The following is a 27,397-nucleotide window of genomic DNA, read 5'->3' on the forward strand; positions in this document are numbered from 1 at the left end:
TAACAATGTGTCCCTATTATTTCATTCGAAAATAATGATGGCTTTTAAAATTACATTTTCCTTTATAGCTATTCCACCAAAAGTAGTTCTCACTGAAGGTCAACAATACAATCATAGTAGTTTCCTTTCACTGAGGAAACATACATATTGTTTTGTTCTCTTTTAAGTTGCATAAAACAATCCAGTTATCAAATCAGTAAAGGGAGCTACACTTCAGCTTCTATCTTCTGTGGCCATATTAATTCACAGTTAACTCTAATTTTCCTGCCTGTCCTTTAAGAGGCTCTAAAATGTAAATATGTTATCACCCCTCTGCTTAAAATCCTTTGGTGACTCTCCTTTAAGTTTGAATGCTTTAAAGAGACCTAGAAGGCCCTTCAGATTCTGTCCCCTTCCCAAATGCACCCTATGCTTTGGCCATCATGACCACTTGCAAGCCCAGAAGGGGCTTTCACATGTGTCTTCCAATGTTCACACCATTTCCTCTACTAAGCACACTCCCTAGCATTCAGTTTGTGTGTCAAGACGATTTAGGCACGTCCAGAGTTCTTCCTACCAAATCAGGCATGAGCTCTTCTCCCTTACAGCATGTCCTCTGTTTCCCTCCTCATTGTGCCTGCTATTTTGTAATTAGTGGTTTGCCCATCTCCCTCATTACAACGATGAGCTCCTTGGGGCCGAAGATTTGGCTTTTTCTCTTTACATTACCAGGACACTCAATAAGAGTCTCAAATCCAGTAAATGCCCTCCTACCCAAAAGGAATCCGGGCAACTCCAAAACATGATGATTTCTCCAGTTTTAAAGATGACATCAATTATATCAGGTTTATAATACCGATTAATTGGAGAACTTTTTCAAAAAATATATTTTTGAGAAAGAGTGCATGAGCAGGGGAGGGGTAGAGAGAGAGGGGGCAGAGGATCCAAGGCAGACTCCCACTGACAGCAGCAAGCCCAGTGTGGGGCTCGAACTCACAGACCCTGAGATTGCGACCTGAGCCAAGTCGGATGCTCAACCAACAACTTTTAAGTATAGATGCGAAGGCCCTGCCTCCAGAGATTTTAATTCAGATGGGTTCAGAAATCAGGATGTTAAAAATTATTCTGATGATTAGTCAGCCTTAGAATCTATCAGTCTATGCCAGGACTCAGCTTGATTTTTATGTAAAGGGCTTGATTATAAATATAAAAAATGCTTATATATTATTTATAATATTGATTATAAATTTAAAAATACAGAGACAAGGTGTCTATCACAACTATTCATCTCTGCTCTTTAAAAAAAATTTTTTAACATGTATTTATTTTTGAGAGAGCAAGACAGAGCATGAGTGGGGGAGGGGCAGAGAGAGAAGACGACACAAAATCCGAAGCAGGCCCGAGGCTCTGAGCTGTCAGCACAGACCCCGATGCGGAGCTCAAACTCACTGACCTCAAGATCATGACCTGAATCAAAGTCAGACGCTTAACCAACTGAGCCACCTAGGTGCGTCTCATCTCTGCTCTTATAGCTCAAAAGCAGCCACAAACCATATGCAAATGAATGTGTATAGCTATATCCCAATAAAACTTTATTTACAAAAACAGGCAGTGAGCCAGACTTGGACCTGTGAGCTGTAGTTTGCCAACCCCTGGTCCATAGCAACAATTTTTACTTAATCACCTCCTGTCCTTTGCTGAGAAGATATAACCCCAAAAAAAAAAAAAGATGGATTTTTACTTTTTTTGCAGTACTTTATTAATGAAATTTGCCTAAGATCTCAAGCAATGAAATAGCAATGCAAGAAGCAGTATAATATAATAGTTTCAAGTATAGGTATTAACTTTCAGTTAATAAGACACATTCGAGTTAGAAAACAAAAATACTGATTTACCTATGGATTTTTTTACACTAAGAAGATAATCTTCTCTCATTTCATCAGATAATGCAAGTATGCTGTTAGTGAGGACTTTTAGATGTTGGGGGACTAAATTCAATACGTGCTCTAGCCAAGAATCTTCCATTGGGGCTACGTGGTCTGTATCAATTCCATGGTGAATATAATAGTAATATCTCTGCATATAGAAGATGGAGAAAAAAGATGGGTTTAGTCCTATAATTGTGTTCATCAAAAATAAAACTAGTGAGAAAAATCAAAGTTTTAGGAAAACAAAGTATTTACAAATCATAACAAAGTATTTGGTGCAATTCTTGGAGGCACTATTGGAGATCCCCTAAATTTAAAAAATACATGATGTTTCATGAAAATTAAAGCTCTTACCTCAGTTGATAATGATAAAATATCAAGTTATATTACCAAATATATAACATACTAAGCAGAACCCATGCTGAAGTAGAATTTAGTGCTTTATAAATATGTAAAGTGTGGTAAATTAATTTTCTTCTTTTATTATTGATAATCAAGTCCATCTTACAAGCTGCAAGTGAACCAGTATCCCTACACATTAAGCTCAGAAATCTATGACAGGATTTAGGAAACTTCCAATTGGCTTATTAATAGTCCATATTATAATTTTACAGCTGCTATTAAAGGTGTACATAAAATATTCATTTTAGGACATAATAGGATTTCTCTAGCAATGGACATTCAACTTTGATATATTTTCACTAATTTTTACATGTCACTTATGAGAAAAAATTTTAAATATCAAAATATTTTTTCAAAAACACTCAAATTAGTAATGTTAAAGTCTTTGACGTTTATGTTTAAAACAATTCTTCTGTATTTGAAATACTAGAAGAATTGTATTTCTAAAGTAAGTTAATATGCTTTGTGAAGTGTCCATTATGTAACTAAGATAGTTTCCCATAGAAGAATGAAGACACATAAAAGCTATACAAGACTGAGGCTCATTTTAACAAAGGGAGCAAATAAACCGGAGATTCTTTAATTGCGGTCTTAGGTGGCAAGGGAGACAATGATCTTAATCTAATAGAACAGATTAACACATATGAAATTAGACTTGAATCTTTTTTTTTTAAGTTTTAAGTAATCTTCACGCCCAACATGGGGCTCAAACTACATCCACAGAGTTCCACAAGAGAGGAGCGCAGAATAATCTCAAAAGTATAAAAGTATCTTCAAGTGCTTCCTTTACATTCAATGATAGCGACAAAAGAGACAGCCCATTACCAAGATGTCTTTCTCTATTGCAGAAGTGGTCAGTTTTGGAAATGTGCTTTCATCAGGGCTAGCTGAGTCTAAGACAGCATCTTGTTGCCTAAGAAAATGATAAACACACTATTCAACTAAACATGAAAGGCAGTCAGAATATACATTAATGGATATATAGCTGACCCTTGAACAACTCAACTTTGAACTGTACAAGTTCACTTATACATATTTTTTGTTGTACAGTGTTGTAAATGTATTTTATTTTTTTCTAAGTATTTTTTTTAGCTTATTGTAAAACTACAGTATATAATATACATTAAAAATATGTGTGAAATGACTGTTTATATTATAAGGCTTCTAGTCAACAGTAGGCTATTAATAGTCAAGTTTTTGGAGAGTCAAAAGCTATACATGAATTTTCAACTGCGGCGGGGTCAGTGCCTCTAACCCCTGTTGTTCAAGGGTCAACTATAAAAAAATCAGAACTGTTTCCTATTAAATCATTAGAATGAGCTGTTGAGTATTTTATTTATAGTGCACATAATACATATTTGTTTGATACCACATTCTTCCCAGAACGCTTCCTCTTTATTCATAGAGATAGTTACAGTGGAAGTGATTCCAAGACCTAATTCAGAGGCTACATTCTTCTTGATGGGTTTTGCTCATTCTTCCTCATGACTCCAAACTCTCTCTCTTCTTTGAAATTCTTTTATTTTTTATTTATTTTTTTTTCCAACGTTTATTTTTGGGACAGAGAGAGACAGAGCATGAACGGGGGAGGGGCAGAGAGAGAGGGAGACACAGAATCGGAAACAGGCTCCAGGCTCTGAGCCATCAGCCCAGAGCCTGACGCGGGGCTCGAACTCATGGACCGCGAGATCGTGACCTGGTTGAAGTCGGACGCTTAACCGACTGCGCCACCCAGGCGCCCCAACTCTTCTTTGAAATTCTATAGGAGTACTCTTGCAGTATTACTAAAATATTTATAGTTATTTATAAATAAGGGATTTAAAAGAGCACTGATGGAAAATATTATAAATGTAGACACAGATAAATTCTTGAAAAAATCATTTCTCAGATATCTAAAGATATATAATACAAGCTAGCAAAGAGTAACATAGCTTATACATTCCTATGTATTTATTATTGGCTAACTGTTCATTAAATACTACAGGGTTGAGAGCTATAATTCAGTTCAAACTCTATACCAGATATGAGCCACATTTTATGACTTCTTCTGGGGCACCACTGTGGAGAAAGACATAGTTCACATCTTCATGAAAAATAACAAGTTGTTCTGGGATGGCTTTAACTTCTTTATCATTAAATGTATCATGCTCTAGATCCCAAGTTCATCTGAGATGGATACAGGTCAGTGATGCTATATAATAAAATATTCCCTCCCACTAACTACCCAGTGAGTGGAGACTGGAGGCTTATTGAACATCTGTCTGAGATACCATACTAAGATAGATACCAGGATGCATCGTCTAAATTATTCTGTCTTTTGCAAATCCAGGAGTCAAATACTTTGTGAACTTTATACTCATTTTTTCAATTACGTGGATCAGGGAAAAGAGTCAATGCAATAGCTCAGGTAATGTCTTAGTTTAATTCAGTACATAGTAGATGCTTAACAAATGTTTATCAGACATTTGGGAACAAGAATATAAAAGGAGCAGTGGAAGATCTTCAAGGTATTCTACACTTGGAATGAGAAGGGTTGACTATTCTAATTATAAAAAAAGTCATCTCATTATTTTGATTATACAGTCAAGAGGTACTAATGCAACAGTAATGGACTTCAAGAATCAGGACATCTGCATGCAGATTCTGCCACCATAATGTATATGATCTTAATAACTGTGTTGTTCATGTTTTTAATGGAAGAAAGTCTCCTGTTATTTACCTTGCTAAACCCAGAGAGTCCAACAAGCTTCATCCTCAGTGTGAGTAATGCCTGCCTAGAAGAGTGCAGTAAGGTCAGGGAAGGTGAGGAGGAAGTTGGGGGCTATAGGGCCAGCTGCACAAGTTATTGCAGTCATAATGAAGATCCTTTCAGCTCTAAAACTCTGGGATTCAATCATCCCATGGCTATAGGCTAAGATTCTGCTCTCTAGAAACAATAATGAAAACTTTTTATTGATCACCTAGTCAGGCCCTCAACATTTTCACATGTTATCTCAAATCCTCACACCTATTGTTAGAAGAGACAGAGAAATCATCACGGATGAGAAACTGAATGTCAGAGAGATTAAATAGCTTCCCCTTTGTGTTTGTTAATTAAGTACAAACAACAAGGATTTGTTCATCCATATGTGCTTTCAAACTGCCATGCTCTTTCCAGCAGAACAATATTCCTTTCAGAAATAAATCTAAAGGTGACACTTCACCTGACTAAAGAGAAAATATGATGTACCTCATTTCCTAAAAATGAAAAAACTATATTGATTTTCTTTATTAATTCAATAGAGATATTGAGTCAAGATGGTGGCAAAAACATCCCTTTTTTTCAAGTTTCCTCATGAAAATGGCAGTAATTTTAACCAAGGACTGTAAAGAGACTAGAGGATCATCAGTTGAGATATTTCAACAAATTTCTGGAACATGAAAAGAAGAGAGAAGACAGATAAAACAGTTGAAAACACCATAGCCCATAACTCATGTAAGAAGACAACCAATCTGCCTACGAGATCCTTAGGAAAGGCTCTGATCTTGGAGTCGGCAGGTACCAAAGGGGAAAATGAGTAGAATGGCTGTAAATAAGGAACTTATTTTTTTTTTAACGTTTATTTATTTTTGAGACAGAGAGAGACAGAGCATGAATGAGGGAGGGTCAGAGAGAGGGAGACACAGAATCTGAAACAGGCTCCAGGCTCTGAGCTGTCAGCACAGAGCCCGACACGGGGCTCGAACTCACGGACCGTGATATCATGACCTGAGCCGAAGTCGGCACTTAACCGACCAAGCCACCCAGGCGCCCCAAAGGAACTTATTTTCTGAACTTTATGCCAGCAAATTAGACAACTTCTGTGAAAATAGATTCCTAAAAAGCAAAAATACCAAACATGACTCAAGAAGAAATAGAAAATCTGGATATATAACAAGTAAACTAATTGAAGGAGTAATTAATAATCTTCCCACAAAGAAAACTTCAGGTCTGGTTGGCTTCAAAAAGTTCCATCAAACAAGGATGAAACAATACCAATTCTACCTAAACTCATTCAGAAAAGAGAGGAGGTAAAAACACTTCCCAACTCATTTTGAGGCCTACAGCCAAAGACATGACAATAAAAGTACAGACCCATATCATTCATTAGTATGGACTTGAAAACCTTGAACACAATATTAGCAAATCAAATCCAGCAACACACAAAAAGGATTGTACATAATGACTAAGTGAAAGGGATGTAAGCTTTAACCTGAAAGGCAGTTAATATACTATACTGAAAGATTAAAGGACAAAAACGAATTCTCATTTCAATGGACACTGAAAAAGCACTGGACAAAAATCCAGCATCCATTTACAATAACATCTCTCAAACAACTAGGAAAAGAAGCAATCTTTTTAACTTGATAAAGGGTATGTGAAAAACCTACAAGTAACATCCTACATAAATGTGAAAGACTGAATAGTTTCCCACTAAGACTGGGAAGTCCACTATCACCAATCCTATTTCAAAATATACTGAAGAACCTAACAAGCACAAAATGGAAAGGGAGAAAGATGGAAGACACTGGACATGAAGTAAAACTGTATTTGTAAACAACATAATTGTATACATAGGAATTCTAGGATATCTTTTAAAAAGCTCCAGAACTAGTAAGCAAGTTTAGTAAGGTCTTACAGATAGGAGATCAGTAAGTAAAAATCAGTTGATTTTTCTGCATACTGGCCAAGAACAATCCAAAAATTAAATAATTCCATTCACATCAAAAAGTACTGAAGATCTTTTTAAAAGAAGTACAAGACATATATTACAAACACAAGACATTGCATTGCAAAGAGCAATTAAAGAAAAACTAAATAAAAAGTTCATGTTTATGGACTAGAAGATTCAATATTATTAAAATGGCAATCATCATAAAATCAATCTACAAATTGAATACAATGACTACTAAATCCTAGTAGGCTTTTTTTTTTTTAACGTTTATTTATTTTTGAGACAGAGAGAGACAGAGGGTGAGTGGGGGAGGGGCAGAGAGAGAGAGAGGGAGACACAGAATCTGAAACAGGCTCCAGGCTCTGAGCTGTCGGCACAGAGCCTGACGCGGGGGTCGAACTCACAAGCCGTAAGATCATGACCTGAGCCGAAGTCAGACGCTTAGCCAACTGAGCCACCCAGGCGCCCCAAGGGTTTTTTTTTTAAACAGAAACTGACAAGCTGGTCTTAAAATGTATATGAAAATGCAAAAGACCTAGAATAGCCAAAGCCATTTTGAAATAGGATAATAAATGTTATGGACTTAAACTATCTAATTTCAAACTTTACCATAAAGTTTAAGTGATCAAGACAGAATAGTAGTGGTGTAAACATGGAAATATAGACCAATGGACCAGAAACAGAACCCCATATATAGTCAAATGATTTTTGACAAAGGTGCCAACCTAATTCAATGGGAATAGTCTTTTCAACAAAGGGGGCTGAAACATTTAGATATCTATATGCAAAAAATTGAACCTCAACCCTATCTCATATGATAAACTAAATCATGCACATAAATATAAGAGGTAAAACTATTTTAAGAATAAACTAAGAAAACATAGAAAATCTTGTGACAGAAAAGGATTCTTAGATATGACTCCAAAAACATCAACCAAAGAATTAATAAATGTGAGCTTCATCAAAATTTTAAACTTTCACTTTCCAAAAAATGCCATTAAGAAAATGAAAAGATAAGTCACAGCCTGGAAGAAAATATTTTCAAAAGATAGATCTAATAAAAGACTTGCATAGGAAATATTTCAAGCACTTGTACAATGCATTAGTAGAAAGATAAACAACCCAATTTTTTAAAAGTGGACAAAAGATTCAAATACACATTTCAAAGAAATTACATGAATGTCAAACAACCACCAGAAAAGATGCCCATAATCATTAGTCATTAGGGGCATATAATTTTAAAGCCACAATGAGATAAAATAACACATCTACTAGAATGGCTAGAATAGGCAAAACAAAACAAAAAAAGTGTGGACAAGGATGTGGAAAAACTAGAAACCTCTTTGTACACTGCTTGTGAGATTGTCAAATGGTGTAGCCACTTGGAAAACAGTTCAGCAATGTCTTTAAAAGTTAAACATAGGGGCGCCTGGGTGGCTCAGTCGGTTAAGCGTCCGACTTCAGCCCGGGTCACGATCTCGCGGTCCGTGAGTTCAAGCCCCGCGTCGGGCTCTGGGCTGTTGGCTCAGAGCCTGGAGCCTGTTTCCGATTCTGTGTCTCCCTCTCTCTCTGCCCCTCCCCCGTTCATGCTCTGTCTCTCTCTGTCTCCAAAATAAATAAACGTTAAAAAAAAAAATTAAAAAAAAAAAAAGTTAAACATATACCTACTATACAATCATTTCTATAATTTGGCATCTAGCCAGGAGAAATGAAAACATATCCACAAAAAGACTTGCACTCAAATATTCGTTCATAGTAGCACTTTCAAATAGCCCAAAACTACAAAAATAAACAAAACGAGGGGCGCCTGGGTGGCGCAGTCGGATAAGCGTCCGACTTCAGCCAGGTCACGATCTCGCGGTCTGTGAGTTCGAGCCCCGCGTCAGGCTCTGGGCTGATGGCTCAGAGCCTGGAGCCTGTTTCTGATTCTGTGTCTCCCTCTCTCTCTGCCCCTCCCCCGTTCATGCTCTGTCTCTCTCTGTCCCAAAAATGAATGAACGTTGAAAAAAAATTTTTTTAAATAAACAAAACAAATGGATTAAAAAAACATTCTAGGAATCCCTTTATATAAAATTTTAGAAAGGATAAAACTATAAAAACAGAACACAGATCAATAATTGCCTGGGGCAACCAGTGGTAGAGAGAATTAATGGAAACGGACAAAATTTTTATGGATGATGAAAATATTCTAAACCTAGATTTTGGTTAAGGTTGAACTGTAGGAATTTCCTAAAATTCATTCAATTGTACACTTAACCTTGAGGAATTTAATGGTATGTAAGTTGTATCTCAAAGAAGCCGTTTTTAAGCCTCTCTAGAAGGCTTTGAAAATAAAATATTCAGGAAAAGAAAGACAGGTTGACAGAGTACAAATACAGAGTGCAAATAAAGTAATGACAAATAGAGTGATGTAGGCTTCTCATCAACAATGATACAAGTCATGGTGGCTACAGTTGATAGTACTCTATTATATGACTGAAATTTGCTAAAAGTAGAACTTAGGCGTTCTCACACACACACACAAAAAGGTGAAGATGTGAAATGATGGATGTGTTAACTAACTTGACTGTGGGGATCCTTTCACAATATATACGTATATTCTCACATCGTACACTTTAAACATATTCCAATTTTATTTGTCAATTATATCTTAATAAAGCTGGGGAAAAAACAATACATAAAATAAAAATATTAACCAATTTTTTTTGTCTTTTAAAGTTTATTTATTTTGAGAGATAAAGAGAACATGTGTGTGCAACCTGAAGAAGGGGCAGAGAGAGAGGGAGAGAGAAAATCCCAAGCAGGCTCCATGCTGTCAGCACAGAGCCCAACACTGAGCTCGATCCCATGGACTGTGAGATCATGACCTGAGCAGAAATCAAGACTCAGACACTTAACTGACTTAGCCACCCAGGCGCCCTGGCTAATATTTTTCACCCAAAGTTTTCAGATATAAGGTAAAAATTGCAATTATCCTTTCATTTTGTAGCCAGCTTTGTCATTAATTCAGGGGTAAGGACAAAACAGAGACCTTTACAGAGATGAGTGTCTCAAGTTAACTCCCCGTAGATTCTCACTGAAACAACTACTGAAGGATGAACTTCAGCAAAACAGAAAATGCACCCAGAAGAGTAGAATGCAAAGGCAATTTTCCAAGAAATTAGAAAACATGTTAGTAAATCTCAGCGTTAAGAAAAAAAGTATGGGGAATATAAGGACCTGGTAGAACTAAAATATTATAAAAATATAAGTAGAAATAAAATGAAGAATGATCACATGGAGAATGCCAAGGAAAGTTTAGAGCTAAGTTAGAGCAGTCCAAGATCCCTTTGTGTCGTTCAGGGGCAAGACAGATAAAATTGAATTTTAAACGTTGAAAAGTATAAATTACAATATGTGGTTTTAAATATTAGGGTAACCAGGGGTGCCTGGGTGGCTCAGTCGGTAAAGCATCCAACTTCAGCTCCGGTCATTATCTCAAGGTCCGTGAGTTCGAGCCCCGCGTCGGGCTCTGTACTGACAGCTCAGAGCCTGGAGCCTGCTTCGGATTCTGTGTCTCCCTCTCTCTGCCCCTCCCCTGCTTGCACTCTCTCTCTCAAAAATAAACATTCAAAAATATTAAAAATAAATAAATGTTAGGGTAACCACTGTGTTTGATAGCTTTTAAGCCAATAGAAATAAAGGGAGAAGAGAGAAAATTCAATTCAATAGAAAGCAGAAAAAAGAAGAAAAAAGAAGCAAAGGCAATATAGTAAATATATAGTAAACACAAAGTACAAAATAAATTGGTAGAAGCACACATGTATATGAAATGCCAACAACTATAAATGGGATTAAACATAATACTAAAGTATAGAAACTCTAAGATTGAATTTCAATATATCTATCCATATCCTATTTATAAAAGGCATAACTAAAAAATGACATAAAATGGCTAAAAAGAGACTACTGTTTCTTTTACTACAACAACAAAGATAATCTGAAAAACCTCCCAGTACCATTCTATAAATGTTGGAGAATATGGCACGTTCCTTTTTTTTTATGTAAATTTTATTTTATTTTTTTTTTTCAACGTTTATTTTTGGGACAGAGAGAGACAGAGCATGAACGGGGGAGGGGCAGAGAGAGAGGGAGACACAGAATCGGAAACAGGCTCCAGGCTCTGAGCCATCAGCCCAGAGCCTGACGCGGGGCTCAAACTCACGGACGGCGAGATCGTGACCTGGCTGAAGTCGGACGTTTAACCGACTGCGCCACCCAGGCGCCCCTGGCACGTTCCTTTTGAATGCATAGATGAGCTCACAAAAAAAAAGAAAGGAAATACTCAGGAGAAAAAAAAATGGAATGGCAATCATCAAAATCCTGAGGCTACATTTATGGGGTCCAGGGCCTTGGACTTTAAAGCCCATGTCAATCAGGAGGTGAGGAGATGATTCCATAGGGCTGAGTGAAATGAAGAATTCAAAGTGAGGCCCCTTGTGTGAAGCTAAAACCCAAGACCAGCTCTATCCTCAAGCAGATAAGGACCAGAAGTGACAGGCACAGGAAGTTGTGTCAAGAAAGATCATCTGTCTTAGCCAGGATGCTGGCACAGAAAAAGTTGCTTCCAAGACTTTGTAAGCTACCCAGCCCATGGTTTGGGGTTTTGATTTCACACGGTTTGTGGAACGCAAGAGTGCTTAATCCAAAAAAGTGGGCCAAGCTGGTAAGATCCTACGGGCAAAGGCAAACTTCAAACAACTCTAGCAGAGGTGCACACCTGCAAGCCGGCTGCACAGGGCTCCCACAAAATCCCTTTGCCAGCCCACAGTACCCACTGTCCCCCTTTCAAGGTGGCCATTTGGCCACTAAAGTACCACATGGGGACAGTAAAACAGGAATCTGTGGGCAAGTTACTTCCTGCAACGTGTCATGAAATTATGTTCACAAATGGCAGCTTGGGTGCCTAGAGAGTCATAAACAAAGAGTGTAGCATGCATCTAGCAAGAAGCAGTGAGGAAACAGGTAAAGAGGCACTAATGACTTATATCTGCACTGCTCTTCTAAGCGGACTTACAACCCAGAACTGGCAAGCCCAGCCCTGCTCACAAGGCTGATCGCTTCACCCCAATTCCTTGTTTTTCTAGACAAGGAGACCCCCAACACCACACTACCTTAGCAGAAGAGATGGGGGTGGGAGGAAACCCACACCTTATCTTCCACCAGCCACGGTGGCCATGACCGGAACTCCCAGACATTGTGCTCCCTCAGCCAACATCAGCATTAACATCAGTACCTTTTTCATTTGTGATATTTAATAAGTGAGACACACTTCATAGGGTTAAGCTCAGTCTTTATTTGTACTCTGACCTCACTCCAACAAGGCTTTGGGGCATCCTTAGAGATGCATGGAATTGTTATACTTTTAGATAAAAAGTTACCTGGGGTTCTAACAAGGTTAACACATACTGCTTAGCTTATAGAACTTACATAATGACATTAACAAGAGTGCTTCTAAAGTTTTCTCGTTCTTTATGTGGAAATTTGCTCTTGGATTTGGAAGTAGATGGTCCAGCATAATTATCCTCCATTTGGTCTAGTATTTTGCCCTTTTTGCCAAAATGTTCCATGTATTCAGCTTGAATTATTTTTTTAAAAAAAAGCATAAGTTAGTCATCTAAAAAGTAAGCTAAAACATTTAAGTGGTTAGAATAAAATGCTAAAGCAACTTTCAAGAAAAAGCTACACACTGTAAGTTCTCAAGTTACCGTAAATACAATTACCTTTTTTTCAGTATTAGGAAGTTAAACATAATAGAAACCTTTGACTATTTCAAGAATATTCATTTATATTTTGATTAATATGCTAATAACTCTAATTTTCAATTAATTTACATAGAACCTTCTTAAAATGAAGATTAAAAATATGATTAAAATAACACAAAAATATCTCAAAATTTAATGAACCATGATGAAAAAAATGTTAATATTCAATGTAATCAATCTGAGGACTCAATAAAATAAAAAGTAAAAAATATTAAAATGACTAATTTGGAAGCAAAATTTACAACTTATTAAAATTGCTCTCAGAAAAAAAAGTCTTTCATGCAGAGGCAAATTCTGACTACAATAAATCAAAGTTTTAACATAAACATCAATTCTTAAAATATCAGCTTTTATAGCATTTACAACAGCCTGAAATAATTACGAACTGGAATCAGTTATTTTATAAGGGAAAACATTTGGGATAAATTTTCCTACTTGACATAAATGTCATTTCAGTTTTACAATTTCACTACTCTCAACTAAAATGTTGTATGATTTTTTTTTCCCCTCTAGAGAATTTCCTTAAGTCTAAGTTGGAATAAAGTTCTTACCATAGGACTGTTCATTTTTAACGCTAAACTGGTCAGGAATCTCATCAGCCTGCTTTACAGTCAAATGGAATGATGGAGCTGCCTGCTGCCACTGGGGCTTTGTGCTCACCTGGAACAGGAAATGCAAACAGCATTAATCAACAAGGTCAGAAAAAAACAAAACAAACAAAAAAAAAACACTTTTTTTTTTTTCATGAAATGCAGGAGTATTTATAAACACAGACATTTTCTCAAACAAATCCGGACATCTGGAAAGAAGGCACACTCCACAGCAAACCTTGTACAAGCCTGTGAATGGCTGTGGCGTGTGACATTTGGGAGACATTAGCAAAGGCTCTGATGCTAGTTTGATGCGGGCATCTGTTACATAACACTAGGGTGGGCATTCTGGAGAGCCTCCTCCCCCCCCCCCCCCAAACATTGGCAAGTGATTTTTAGGCCTTCCATTTTAATGAGAAGGACTCTCTGCTGGGCTCCAATGCTAATGAGCTTCTCTACATTCCAGCTCCAAAAGATCTTCCTGTTCTCATAGCTTTAAGCAGTTGTCTCGTACTTCGGCAACTCACGGATTTCTTCCACACTTGAAGGCAGGGTTCATATATTCTTAAAAGATGTAGGCAGATCTCATAAAAGAGGGAGGAAGGCTAGTGATGATGGCTAATTGGCACTCAGCTTCAGTGCTGGGGAATAATAGAGGCTGGTGGGGACTGTGGCAGACAGGAAAACAGCTAGGTCTTCTAAAAAGACAACAAAAATTAGCTCAGGCCAATTACTGCAATACCAGAACACAGACCCACTGCTGCTGGAACCTAGGACTTATCGAGAAACCCAGATGGGTGGATTTGAAAGTAAAATACACATTTTACAGACGACAGAATCTCTATCTTCCTCTCAGATCCAGACCACGTTGATAGAAAGCCCATACTTGCACAGCCTTCTTCCTACTTTTTACTCTCTGCAATCCTTACTCCTGCTCCCAAATGAACTTATTTCTGGCTCTTCTTTCGCAGGAAAACAAGCTAAGGCAACTTAAAGATCCATGCTCTTCCATTCTGACTGCCTTTCCATTCCTTTAGTCTCATCTTGCTCCATAAAGGATTTAAGATTTGTGGGGCTGCTATGAGTGAGGACTGCAGAGAGGGTGAGAAAAGACAAAACAAATAAAAACACCTACTTTTTTTTGAGAATGGGAGTTACCAGTGCTGAGTCACCCTTGATTTCAACTACAGGGATCTTCTCTAGAAGCATGAAGCGTTGTAGTGAAAAATCATTCTAGATCTTAACTACTGCTGGAAAATTTCATCCAAGTGTAAACCTTAATATTCAAATGAAAGTACTTTGCTGTTTTTTTAAGTCAATGGGTTTATAAGAACATCTCTTGAAAATATTATTTTCCTTGTAACATATAAAACACAAAGAATGCTGAGAAAAAAAAAAACTAAGATACATATGAACATAAAACCAGGCTTAAAGCAGCCAACAAAAGTGTTGTAGACTATTATATGCCACCAACAGGAAAGGATTATTATGCAACTCAGCCACTGAATAGTAAATAAGAAAATTTAGGTTTACATTTCTAAACCCTCTGTGCTAACCAGACACAATGACCTCAGGATAATATTTTTTTTTTTTGGATGGGGGGTTAAAATTTGTTGAGTTTTCAAAAGAAAATGTCTATTTTATTTCAAGTCTTGTCTTTTAAACTATAAAATCTACAATAGGTTTTGTAGAACTAGGGAAAGCATTCTATGGCTGAATTTTACAGAACTTGGCATGATCCTCCGGTGTCATCCACAAAAACATGTTTTTAATTAAAATTTGTGTTTTGGGGGCACCTGGGTGGCTCAGTCGGTTGAGCATCCGACTTTGGCTCAGGTCATGACCTCACGGTCCGTGAGTTCGAGCCCCGCGTCGGGCTCTGTGCTGACAGCTCAGAGCCTGGAGCCTGTTTCGGATTCTGTGTCTCCCTCTCTCTGTGACCCTCCCCCATTCATGCTCTGTCTCTCCCTGTCTCAAAAATAAATAAATATTAAAAAAAATAAATAAATAAAATAAAATAAAATTTGTGTTTTGTAGGGGCACCTGGGTGTCTCAGTAGGTTAAGTATCCAACTTCAGCTTGGTGATGATATCACAGCTTGTGGGTTCGAGCCCCACATCAGGCTCTGTGCTGACAGCTCAGAGTCTGGAGCCTGATTCAGATTCTGATCTCCCTCTCCCTCTGACACTCCCCTGCTTGAGCTCTCTCTGTCTCTCAAAAATGAATAAACATTAAAAAAAATTTTAACATTTATATTTTGTAATATTCAAAATCTTTCATTTAAGAACATTAACTCTTAAGTTTCCCAGGTGAAAACTGTCATCCATTTAAAATTATCAGGAATCTTCTGTACATAAAGCAACACAAATTCAATTTTATAATTTGTTTGTAGCTTTTAAATTATCTTGCAAAAAATAATCTTTAGATAAACCTCGAAAGCGTTATGCTAAGCAAAGCCAGGCCTCAAAGGACAAATGTATGGTTCCACTTACACAAGCTACCTGGAGCAGTCCAACACTAAAGACAGAAAGTAGAATGCTAGCTGCCATGGGCGCAGGACACAAAGGAGATACTGTTTAATGGGCACAGAGCTTCAGTTTGCAAAGATGAAAAGAGTTCTGGAGATGGATGACGGTGATGGATGCACAACAATGTGAATGCCCTTAATGCCACTGAGCTATGGTTCAATTAAAAATAGTTAGGATGGTAAGTTTTTTGTTAGGTGTCTTTTATCACAGTTAGAAAAAAAATACGGTTTGCATTGAACCTCCACCTAAATCCAACTTCCAGAGGTCACAAGGGCACAGCTCGATGGCATTAAACTCCACGTTACTAGCAAAGTCACTGGTAAAATTTATTACAGTGAAGCATATCATACCCAGCACTTACCAAATGAAAGAGTCTACAAACTGCCTCTACCATAGGACACTGATAATCTAAACATAATAATTTTTAAAAGGATACCAAGATCTAAGGACTCTTCTGCGGCATAGCGTTTCAGTGCCGGAAGATACAGCTCAAAGAAACCAACTCTTCTCGTTTTCAAACACAGGAACTGCAGCTCACAGAGATAAATGATCCTTTCAGATACTAAAGCCATTAGTGACAAAGCTGTACCCTGAGACCTCACTTCCTAACTCCAATACTGATAAACTTTCTGCTAGCCCATCTTGGAAATTCTTTTATCCAGAATATTGAAATACTCTTGGCATACCAGGAAATTATAGCTTCCGGTTACTTTAAGATAGTTATTTTTCCTAGTATGTGTACCTCGTAGAATTTCTCCAACAGAAAATAATCAAATGGAGACCAAAATTCAAAATCTGATGTTCAGTTACTTATTTACAAGTTTGAAAGACGTTTTCAAAATGGCAAAGATCCAGTATATAGGTAAATTACCGTAGCCAACTGGGGTAAAACTCTTCCTGGGGTCTTGACTTTTTCTTTGCTGGCTGACTTATCCTGCATGAAAAATAGGAGGACAACTGTTCACTCTTAATGGCACAATTGATTCACTCAACCAATTTTACAGAGGATCTACTGCAAGGTATAGGTCACCAAAAACATTCCAAGACCAACTTTAAACTTCTCAACATTTGTCTTAGAGTGACTTCCTTTGTAGCAAGGAAAGAAAGATGGTATCCCACAATACTTAGAAAGCTTTGAAAAGTGTGCAAAACTTATATCCATCACATCTTCTTTTGGGAATTTACTTGAACCCAGCTAATGTCCAGGGCTTGCTCAGCTCCACCACCCTTCTCTATCACTAAAATAGAACTTTTGTTCTATTGACAACTGTGGTGTTCCGCTTCCTAAGGTAACGACGCGTTCGGGTTAATGTGCCCTCAAGTTGCCATAAGTCACATTTATACTTTTTGGGGAAAAGCATGGTTATCCCCTTGGAATAGAGGGGAAGGGCATGGTAGGAATGTCATCTACATAATGAAAAGCACTGTAGAGAACGATCCTTTGGTCAGTAAAACAGGTAGGAGTTGTGCCTCAGCCACTGATCAATTTATTGCGTCCCCACTTCGAATCTATGTTTTTTAACCTGCTTTGTGATTCCCGAGGACTCTATCAACATTTCTCCAGCTGGCCCAACATTATAGAGGATTCAAAAGAACACTAAGAGAACTTTTCTTCCTGGTTCCAGGGTTTTTCCTCCGTTGCTCCACGGAGTGCCTATCAGTAATCAGCATCCTTTCCCCTGGGCATCTTCCCAGCCTGTGGCAGACACCCTTCAGCAGGTTTCACTGACATCCCTATAGGCATCTTCCCAGGAAGTTTCCCTTACATCATAAAGGGAGACATCATTTCAAACTTTCTAGCATGCAAGTAGGTGGTCTATTCAACTCCCAGCCTGCAGCATCTCTGCAAACATCTTTGCCACCCAAGTGGGCCACAGCCAACCCCTCTCCAAGAGGTCTTAGTCTAAGCTTTGAGGAAGGGATGGCTCTTCCAAGTTTCTTCCTTGACCACTCTCCCTTAGACACAGAAGGAGTGGCTGTTCCTTATGTCTATTCTTCTATTCTTGAAAGCTATGTTGTCCAAAACAGCATCCGCTAGCCGCCTGCAACTATCAACACCTTTAAATGTCGCTCATCTGAAGTGAGACATGTTTAAGAGTGTATGTTTGGGGCGCCTGGGTGGCTCAGTCGGTTAAGTGTCTGACTTCGGCTCAGGTCATGATCTCGCAGTTTGTGAGTTCGAGCCCCACATCGGGCTCTGTGCTGACAGCTCAGAGCAAGGAGCCTGCTTCAGATTCTGTGTCTCCCCCTCTCTCTGCCCCTCCCCTGCTTATGCTCTGTGTCTCAATGATGAATAAACATTAAAAAAACAAAGAGTATATGTTTAAGTATATATTAAATACATACTGGATGTTGAAGTCTTAGTACATAAAACAAGAAATAGGATTAGAATATATTTTATAATGATCATGCTATGTGTTGCATATTTGTTCTAAGAAGTTTACATGAATTATCTCATTTAATCCTCTTTAAAACTCTAAGGTAGTGTGCCACTTTTGTGCATATTGTATAGATAAGGACTCTTTATAGGACATCTTTGCCCCTACAAAGCACACAGTCTAGTTAATATTAAAAACTATATGCTTTCATCCTGGAAGGGAGATGGTGTAGAGCAGAGTATTCACAGACAGTTTCAAAGAGGGAAAGGATGAAAGCCAAGCCTTGAGGCATAGTTGGATCTCCACAGAAAAGGACAGCAATGGGCTTACTGAAGACAGAGGGAACATTCATGAACGAGGACTTGGAAGCTAAATGAGTACATCAGGCTTAGGAGAGGACATTGGGGTCAAAGGTAAAGGGACTTGGCCCAACCAAAGTGTAAAGTATAACCACTGTCTTATTGCACAATGATTTACCGAACACCTACCATGTGCTGGGTTTTCTTTCAGACACTGGATCTACAGTCACTGACAGGACAAAGCCTATTCCCTCTTGGAGCTTACATTCTCGTGGGTATAAACAGCCATTTCAGAAAAAAATTATTATATACTATATTATATACATATAATATATATTTTATATATTATATATAAGTAATATATAATACACATTATATATTATATATATTATTACATATATAATGTAAGCAAGTAATAAGTACAATGGAGACAAAATTGGGTAAAGAGATAGCAAAAGGTAGAGAAGTGCTAAGTTAGATGGGGTAGTGAGACCACTTTGTAGAGGTTTTGTTTGAGTAGGAACCCAAACCAAGAGTGAGGAAAAGCTGGATGGGGGGGGGGGGGGGGGGGAGGTGCTGCTATATTATGAAGCATAAGTGTTTGGGGCTTGACTGGCCTGGTTGGCAACAGAGAGCCACTGTAATCCTCTTGAGGTGACCTCAAGTCCCAGTTTGCTGGGACAGTCCCAGCATATAGCTCTTTCCCAAGCATAATTAGTAGGAATTTCACTCTCAATGGCATCTCAGTTTGGGTGATAAATTCTATTTTTATCTTATTTACCATACAAGGCCATTCAAAGGGATTTTTCATAAATGGTCCTTACAACACTTAACAAGATATACAAGGAGGAGACTAGAGTTGGCAAGGAGAATAATTTAGTGGTTTTTAAAAATAACCCAGGCAACAGGAGATATGGGCCTTAATTTAGAGAAATGCTAGGAACTGACGGTCACCACAACCTTCCCAGGACGTGGTCTGATCATACTGCTGCCTGGTCAGAAACATCAGAAAGCCCCCTATTAAAGCAGGCACAAGTCATCACCCTGGTTTTCAAAGCCTCCTCAATACGCCCTGAACCACATCATTTCCCAGCGTCTCTTGGTTACTCTGTAGCCACAGGACTTGTGCTGGCCCATGAAATGTGAGCACTGACGTGTAAGATGTGTAAGAGCTGCTGTGCCTTCTCTACTCTCCTGCCCCTGCTACCTGCAGTGAGGGGACCCCATGTTCCCAGTGGCATAGGTAGAAGGTGGAGGGGGACTCTCTGACCCACATCAGACTTCATGCAAGGAAGGGGCAATCTCTGTTGGGTTAAGTCTCTAAAATTTGGGGGTCCGGTAGGTCAGCTGGTAATAAATATGCTAACAAAGAGACCCATCAGTTTGTCCCCTCAGTACTTCCTTGTTACAGTCCAGCTCTTTCTTCAAGACCAAGATCAAAAAAGTTTAGATTTTCTTTAACTCCGATTACAAGTGGTCTCTTTGAATAGGAATAGCACTCTTTTGGTAATTCGTTTATTGTTTAAACCCTGCCTGAAATAGAATGTGTATGTGTGTCTATCCTGCTCTCCCAGCCCTTCATCCCACTCCATCTCAACCTACTAATTCAGTCTTATAGAGCTGGATAAATGGGTTTTAATTTTAACTTTATCTTACAAACAAAATTGGTTAACCAAGCCCCCCAAAAAGGTGTAACTAAAGAAAAAAAATTTTTTTCAATGTTTAAAAAAAGAAAAAAGTTGCAATGAGCCTCAAACAGTATTTACCAAAGTACAACATCAAATCAGGTGAATATCCAGTGCTGTACTACAAACATTTTCTACAATTCCTAGCGAACCCCAGGATGTGGAGGGAAACATGAGCATTACGTTTGCAAGCTGAAATGTGCAACAGGTATCTCAAAGTGGAAGGCTTTCTGTTAGCAAGAATGAGGTATGGTAAGAATGAGGTTGTAGACAATAGAGAGAAAAGGTTGTGACATATGGTCCAAGTGACCTGGAATGTTCACACCAAGACAGAAGGAATTCATGTGAGGTCTACTGTATAGCAGCCATCACAGATGTACAGAACACGTTGCTCAACCCCAGCCTCTTACACAAACATTCACTCTAAGTCATTCTGACTTAGAATCTCTACACCACCCATTCTGCATGCTGAGCCATCAACCCCAGTCCTGTCAACACCTTTTTTATCCTTTTTGCCCTGGGTAAACAGTGAGGGCCTTCATGTTTCCTTATATTGCAGTACAGAATATACGTCTAATAGGATATTTTATACATAGTGGTTCTCTGGCTAACCAAAAATAACAGCCACACAGAAGCCAAAATACCACCTAACTAAGTAAGGTTGCTCTTCAATAAGATCAGATGGGTAGACTTTAAATTAGTATCTACATACTTTTGCTGACAAGTAGTTCTATTTTAGTTTGCAGTTTCCTATCCAGTGATGACCTAGGCATATGCTACCCTTACCCTCTTCTTTGGCACTCTTGTGAGAAGGGCCCTAGGGGACTTCAAATGACAAATCTTGTGCCTTACATCCCTTCCCATCCTCCTGGCTTTGCCTCTGATTCCACACATGGTTGTAGTGAACAGTTCTCTGCTGGCTTCAATTCACATAGAATGACAGTGTTTCACCTCAAGAAAATGTCCTTTGCTTTCTGCTGTGGGGTTTCTCCAATGCCATATAATGGGACTCTCAAGGTAGCCCACTCTGTACACATATAGGGGGAACCAGAAGTGGGTGAGAGTTAACAATCCCAGGAGTAATCTCCACCTATGTGGGAGGAGAGTTGATGGATAAATGCTACTCCCTAATCACACTCAGGTCAACAATTTCAGGAAGCAGTGTATAAGCTCCTCAGAAGGTCATGGCAGGATCACTGCCAGTTAATGTGGCCATGAACTTACTGACACATGCTCAGATTGGCTTTTCTTTCTTCCTGGTTTTACTCTCCTTAATCTCTTATTTCTGCTTCCTGGGATCACTTCCCAAACAAAGTACATACAAGTCCTTTTTTCAGGCTCTTCTTTCACAGGTAATAAGCTAAGACATCTTAAAAATCAATGCTCTTCCATCCTTCTGTCTGCCGTTCCATTCTTTCACTCCCATCGTGCTCCATAAAGGATTTAGGACGTCCGAGTGCTACAAGTGTGGTGTGTAGGAAGGAGGAGAATCTGGTCACCAGTTCACAGACTTTGGGAACCACCAGTGCTGAATCATCCTTGATTTCAACTACAGAAGCATGAAAGTCTATAATGAAAATCATTCTAGGTCTTAACTACAGCTACAAAAATGCCATCTAAGTGCAAACCTTAATATTCAGATGACAATATTTTTTACTCAATGGATTACTTTTAAAAAATCTCTTAAAAGTATTACTTATCTTTAACAAGCCCTACAACCCAAAAAGATACAAAGAAAAATACTAAGATACAGTCTAATAACAACATAGTATATGGTTTAAATCAGGCAACAAGATCATTTTATACATTTGATGGCTACAAAGAATTATTTGTTTCAGCCATTGAATATTTGTTAAGTAAATTTAAATTTTGTTGAGATTTCCAAGCGTATATACTAGTAACATAAAAATAAAACTAATGGCAATTGGCTTTCCAGTTTTAAAATTTGTTAAATTTTTAAAGGGAAAATATCTATTTCAGATCTTAGTCTTTAAAACTAGAAAGCAGAGAGATTTGCAGAACTAAAAAAAAAAGATGCTATGATTTTATTATTTTATAGAACTCAGTATGGTAATCTTGGCATTATCAATAAAAACAGTCACGATCACAACACGTACTTTGAAATGTTCAAGAACATTCGCTAACAAAATTTCATTTGAGATTTTTAAGCTGAAAAAGTCTTTCTTATTATTAGGAATCATCTCTGCATGAAGCAATCCAGATTTTATAGTTCATTCTGAGTTTTTAGAAGATATTTCAAAACAAATAATGTTTGCATTGAACCTCTACTCACACTCAACTTCCAGGAATCACCAGAGTGTCATTCAATTAAACACAACATAAAAGTACTAGAGAGTACATTTTATTGCAGTAAAACCTAACACTTCTAGCACGTTATCAACTAAAACTATTAACTGCCCCTTCCATAGAAAAATAAACTCAAAATAATGACAAAGGATGTCAAAATCCAAGAAATCACATTTTAGCGCTGGAAGAAGCCTCTCCTCAAAGATCATTCAATCAGCTTTTCTCATTTTAAGACTTAGAAACTGGGGCTCCAAGAGGTAGGTGAGTCACCAGCGTCACAGAGCCATTAGTGACAAAGCTATATTGTTTCCTGATTCCAATACTGCTTCTGGCAGCCCATCTTCACAATTCTTTTACTCAGATTACTCAAATATTCCGTGCAAACCGGTAGTTGTAACTTAGAATTCCCCTCATTAAGGTAGTTATTTTTCCCCAAGATATGTTCATCCTGGATGCTCTCCATTGGAAAATAGTTCAATGGAGCACAGAATTTAAAACCAGAAATTCAGTGCTCGCTTCGGCAGCACGTATCACTAAAATTGGAACGATACAGAGATTGGCACAGCCCCTGCGCAAGGATGACATGTCAATTTGTGAAGCTTCCAGATTTCTGGTATCATGCTGAGTGAATTAAGTCAGTCAAAGACAGGTATCATCTGTTTTCACTCATATGTGGAGCTTGAGAAACTTAACAGAAGAACAGCGGGGAAGGAGAAAAAAAATATAGTTACAAACAGAGAGGGAGGGAGGCAAACCATAAAAGACTCTTAAATACAGAGAACAAACTGAGGGTGGATTGGGGGGGGGGGGATGGTGGGGAAGATGGGTGATGGGCATTGAGGACGCCACTTGTTGGGATGAGCACTGGGTGATGTATGTAAGTGATGAATCATGAGAATCTACCCCCAAAACCAAGAGTACATTTTACACACTGTATGTTAGCCAACTTGACACTGAATTATATTAAAATAATAATAAAATATACTTCCCCCCCAAAAAAATAAAAAAATAAAACCAGAAATTCAGTAACTGCTTCACAAGCATGAACATTAGTACATCTTTATTATAAAAGCAATAAAGTATGATGATATATTAGTAAATTACCATTGACAATTGTGGTAAAAATCTTACTGGTGCCTTGGAGTTTTCTTTGCCGGCAGATTTATCCTGCATGAAAATAATACAAAGAAAAAAAAGAACCATAACTGTTCACTCTGTTAATACTATAATTGATTCACTCGACAAAATTCTACAGTGTCTAATTTAAGAAAAACACGTATCTTCCAAAATACTCTAAAACATACTCTACAGATGGTATAATACTGTGTACAGAAATTCATAAGGAATCCACAAAAAATTATAAGAACTAATGAATAAGTTCAGCAATGTTGCTGGATCTAAGACCAATGGGGAAAAAAAAACCAATTGTATTTCTAACATTAGCAATGAACTATCCAAAATTGAAGAAACATTTATAATAGAATTAAAAAGTATAAAATACTTACAAATAAATTTAATAAGACTTGTACAATAAAAGCTATAAAACATTACTTACAAAAAAAAGACACCTAAATAAAAGACAACCCATGCTCATGGATTATAAGACAAATATTAATTCCCCTTTCCCCCCAAATTATCTACAGATTCAACACATTCCCTATCAAAATCTCAGCTATTTTTTTTTAGGTAGAAATAAACAAGCTGATCATAAAACTTACATGGAAATATAAGGACCCAGAACAGCCAAATAATCTTGAAAAGGCACAAAGTTGGCAGAATCATACTTCCAGATTTCACAACTTACTACAAAGCTAGAATAATGAAGACTACATTATGATAAACACACAGATCAAAGAGATAGAATTCGAAGTTTAGAAATAAACCCATTTGTTTATGGGCAATTGGTTTTTGACAGGAGTGCCAAGACAATTCAGTGGAAAACTGGTCCTATCTTCCTCTCAGAATGTATCTCAATCTAAATGGTGTCCAAAGTTTCCTCAGCCTGGCCTCTGTCCTCCATCGCTAATTTTTTTTTTCTGAATCCTTTATATCCTAAGGCTAATATACCCTCAATTACTACTAACAAGTACAAATATTGCTTGCAATAACTTTCAGAGAATACCTTTGTCTTCTTTGCAATAGAGAATAATTCTACTGTAGGAATTTCATCTAAAGTAAGAAGTGCTATTGAGCCTGATACTTGGATTTGCAAAAGAGATAATACAAGTTGTGCTTTGGTCACTTATAAAGGTGTTGGCTCTCAGCATCAAATCTATGCCTTTTTGTCTTCCTTGATGGTTCTCGAGCAGGACCCAAAAACATTTCTCCAGCTGGCTCAGTATTAGAGAAGGTTCAAAAGGGACACTGTAAGAAAAAGGGACTCTTCGTAGTTCCAGGGCTTTTCCTCAATGCTCTCACGGTGTGGCTGTCAGCAGTCAGTCAGGATCCGTGCCCCTGGGCAGCCTCCCAGCCTGCGGTACCTGGCTGATCCAGTGGCAGACAGCCTCCAGCAGGTTTCACGGCCATCTCGACTGGTAGCTTTCCAGCAAGTTTCCCTTACATCAGAGGGAGAATCCCTTTCAAACTTTTCAGCATATGTGTATGTGCATATCTGATTTGTCCCTTTAATTCCATTGATACAGTTGTCTATCTGTAAACAAATTGTATCAAATTTCTGTAACTTCACAAAAGATCTTGAAATTCTCTCCATCTTACTATTGTAAAAACAATCAGATACAGACTTCTGGTCCAAGATGGTGGTGTAGGAAGACTCTCAACTCCCTTCCTCCATGGAGACCCCAAATCAACACTCATTTATAGAGCATTTCCTCCTAAAGATGAGCTGAGGGCTAACTGAATAGCTTCTGCACAACAAAAGATACACACAAAAGGAAGGGAATTCTTACCCCCAACATTGCAAACTGGAGAGGAGAGGGATAGTACTGAGGGACTGAGCAGATTTGTCTGCCCAGGGCATGGGGGGCGGCGGGGGCGGGGGGGACATGGTTTAAAAGAGCAACTAGAGGGGCACCTGGGTGGCTCAGTCATTTCAGCTTAGGTCATGATCTCCCAATTTGTGAGTTCGAGCCCTGCATCAGGCTCTCTGCTGTCAGCACAGAGCCCCTTTAGGATCCCCTGTCTCCCATTCTCTCTGCCCCTCCCTTGTTTGCACACATGCATACACATCCTCTCTCTCTCTCTCTCTCTCTCTCTCTCTCTCTCAAAAACAAACATTTAAAACAAATAAAAAGTAAAATAAAAGAACAACTAGAATATAAAAGACCCAGCCTTAAAAGTTCGCCAAATGGCAAGGGAGCTGCTGGAACTCATTCCAAGTTCAAAGGGCTGGCAAGCACCATGGTTTACATTCATCTTCTACATTAATAACCCAGACAGGAGGAGGGTCTGGCCACCATAGCCAGGCTGCTGCCTTAGAGTGCCAGGTCTCTAGCTCACACCAACTCCAGACACCCTGGGCACAGATAAAACCCCACAGTTTAAAGGAGCAACTGGAATATAAAAGATCCAGCCCTAAAAGTCTACCAAGGGCAAGGGAGCTGCTGGAATTCTCTCTGGTTTAGAGGGGCTGGTGAGCACTATGGTTTACATTCTCCCTCCACCTTAATAGTGTGGACAGGACCAAGGTCCAGGTACCATAGTCTTCTGCCTCAGTGAGCCCTGGACCCCTTGCCCACATCAACCTCAGCCAACACACCAAGGCAGCCCCAGTGCAATGCACACCGGGACACCCTAGTCAGTGCTCACTACAGCCCCAGCTGTCATGCCAAGGTGACACAGATGCCAGGGACCCCAGAACACTCCAAGCCTATGCCATCTTGGCTTCAGATGACTTGCTAGGGCACTCCCAGAACAGACCACTCAGGGACCTGTCGGCTCATGCCTACTTTGATTCCTGCCTTCCTACCAAGACAGCTCCTATGCAAAGCACTCCAGGAACCCTTAACCCTGCCTGCCTCAGTTTCCAGCCACCATTCCAGGGCACTCCGTGCATGAAGCACTCTGGGAACCCTGCATTGTACTCTCCTTTGGCCCCAGCCATCCCCACCAGGGTATCCCCTGCACGGAGTGCCCCAGGACATACCTTGGCCTGCACAAGTCCACTCCCCCACCAAGGCAGTCCCTGCATGGGCACTTGAGGCACCTTGGCTGGCACCTACTTTGGTTTTAGCTATGCTGCCAGGGCACCCTCTGCATGAAAAGCCCCAGCTCCACCCCAGCCCATGTCTACTGCTCAGTCATCCCACCAGGGCAGCCCCAGCACATAGTGCCCCAAACCCGTAACCCACACCAGACACAGCTCCAGCCAGCCAAAGCCACAAAGCACAAACATTTTACAGGGGACAACCATACACAAGACCATTCCTTTGAGTTTAAGAGAAGTAGCTATTCCACCTAATTCATAGCAACAAACACAAGTCAGGCAAAATGAGGAGACAGATGTATATGCTCCCAATGAAAGAGCATCACAACCCCTCCACCGAACAAAATAAATGAAACAGAGCTAAGTCATATCCTGATAAAGAGTTTAAAGATGCTCACCAGACTGGAGAGAAGAGTAGAACTCAGTGAGAACTTCAACAGCTACACAGAAAATATAAAGAGGAATAAATCCAAGTTGAGTACAATTAAGTGAAATGAAAAACACACTAGAATCAACAGATTAGCAGATGCAGAAGAATTGATCAGTGATCTGGAAAACAGGGTCATGGAAAGCACCCAAGCTCAACAGCAAGAAGAAAAAAGAATTTTAAAACTGAGTATAGCTTAAAGGATCTCTTGGAC

At 38.8% G+C, this 27,397-nt stretch overlaps 1 protein-coding gene and 1 non-coding gene across 2 annotated transcripts in view; one reads left to right on the forward strand and one right to left on the reverse strand.

Annotated features, from left to right (window-relative positions):
- Positions 1–27,397, reverse strand: part of DNAH7 (dynein axonemal heavy chain 7) — a 272,118-nt gene that overhangs the window by 235,809 nt on the left and 8,912 nt on the right. Inside the window, exons 2-7 of the mRNA XM_043577362.1 lie at positions 23,699–23,761; positions 16,797–16,859; positions 13,359–13,467; positions 12,473–12,620; positions 3,135–3,222; positions 1,875–2,055 (exon numbers count right to left, since the gene is read on the reverse strand). Coding sequence (XP_043433297.1) covers positions 1,875–2,055; positions 3,135–3,222; positions 12,473–12,620; positions 13,359–13,467; positions 16,797–16,859; positions 23,699–23,761 — 652 coding nt within the window. The remainder of the gene's footprint in view (positions 1–1,874; positions 2,056–3,134; positions 3,223–12,472; positions 12,621–13,358; positions 13,468–16,796; positions 16,860–23,698; positions 23,762–27,397) is intronic.
- On the forward strand, positions 23,103–23,207 carry LOC122482273. The gene has a single exon (XR_006297074.1). It is a non-coding gene; the product is annotated as a U6 spliceosomal RNA (small nuclear RNA).

Source organism: Prionailurus bengalensis, chromosome C1, assembly GCF_016509475.1.
Source record: "Prionailurus bengalensis isolate Pbe53 chromosome C1, Fcat_Pben_1.1_paternal_pri, whole genome shotgun sequence".
NCBI classification, from domain to species: domain Eukaryota; kingdom Metazoa; phylum Chordata; class Mammalia; order Carnivora; family Felidae; genus Prionailurus; species Prionailurus bengalensis.